Source organism: Myotis davidii, unplaced genomic scaffold (genome assembly GCF_000327345.1).
Source record: "Myotis davidii unplaced genomic scaffold, ASM32734v1 scaffold796, whole genome shotgun sequence".
NCBI lineage: Eukaryota > Metazoa > Chordata > Mammalia > Chiroptera > Vespertilionidae > Myotis > Myotis davidii.
This window is the reverse complement of record NW_006287809.1, coordinates 810,392-811,389: the sequence shown is the minus strand read 5'-3', so window position 1 is coordinate 811,389 and position 998 is coordinate 810,392. Positions and strand designations below refer to the sequence as shown.

Here is a 998-nt window from a genome sequence, read left to right as displayed (position 1 = left end):
GCCGACCGCCCAGTGGAAGGTGTGCTTTGTGGGGCCGACGTATAAGGAAGGCGTGAGCTAACACATGTTCGGTGCTTAGAACGGTGTCTGGCTGACAGGAGGTTCTCAGTGAACGTTCCCTTCCATTCCTACAATACTTTCACCATGATCACTGTTGTCCACGTCAGCGCTCCCTGTGCCGGACTCGTTCTCCCCGGCGCGGGAAGGGCCGCTTGGGGCAGCACCTCACCTTGGGTCCCACTTGCTCCCCTCTTTTCTCCTCTCCTCCCCACCCCTCCAGGCACCCTCCTCGCATCCTGCCTCTGCCCTGCCTCCTCGGAGCTGCCCTCCTCTGCGCCTCCAGACATCTTGACAGAAGAAGCCAGTGCTCACCTTCCCGTCCCCAGGATCCTCGATGGCCGGGAAGGGCCGCTTGGGGCAGCACCTCACCTTGGGTCCCACTTGCTCCCCTCTTTTCTCCTCTCCTCCCCACCCCTCCAGGCACCCTCCTCGCATCCTGCCTCTGCCCTGCCTCCTCGGAGCTGCCCTCCTCTGCGCCTCCAGACACCTTGACAGAAGGAGCCAGTGCTCACCTTCCCGTCCCCGGGATCCTCCATGGCATTCTCTCCACTTCTTGGTTCCGAGGGCACGAGGCCCAGCCAGAAGCCATGGTCTTCTCCCCCGAGGGCCGCCCGGGGCCCGGCCACACTGACGTGGGCAGTGACACTGTGATGCCGGACAGCAGCAGGGGACGCAGGAGTGTGACAGAGCAGACGCGTGTCAAGGGTGAGTGGGGCCCAGAGCTGGGCCCATCAGAACCCCTTCTGTGCCAGCGGTCACTTGCTCCCTAACAACCCCCCTCCAACAAAACCTTAAAATAGTAACCATTTCTCTAGCTCATGATTCCTCTGGACAGTCCTGGTCTCACTCATGTGTCAGCCAGGGAGTGCCAGGGTTAGGGTGGCCTCTTTCATAGGCCTGGCAGTGCCCTGGTGGCAGCGGGGGCAGCAGGGGCAGCG

General features: G+C 62.5%; 1 protein-coding gene across 1 annotated transcript in view; it reads left to right on the top strand.

Annotated features, from left to right (window-relative positions):
• Positions 1-483: 483 nt before the first annotated feature.
• IGSF23 (immunoglobulin superfamily member 23) overlaps positions 484-998 on the top strand; it is an 8,264-nt gene continuing 7,749 nt past the window's right edge. Inside the window, exon 1 of the mRNA XM_015561223.1 lies at positions 484-765. Within this exon, the coding sequence (XP_015416709.1) occupies positions 648-765 (118 nt within the window). The 5' untranslated portion in view covers positions 484-647. The remainder of the gene's footprint in view (positions 766-998) is intronic.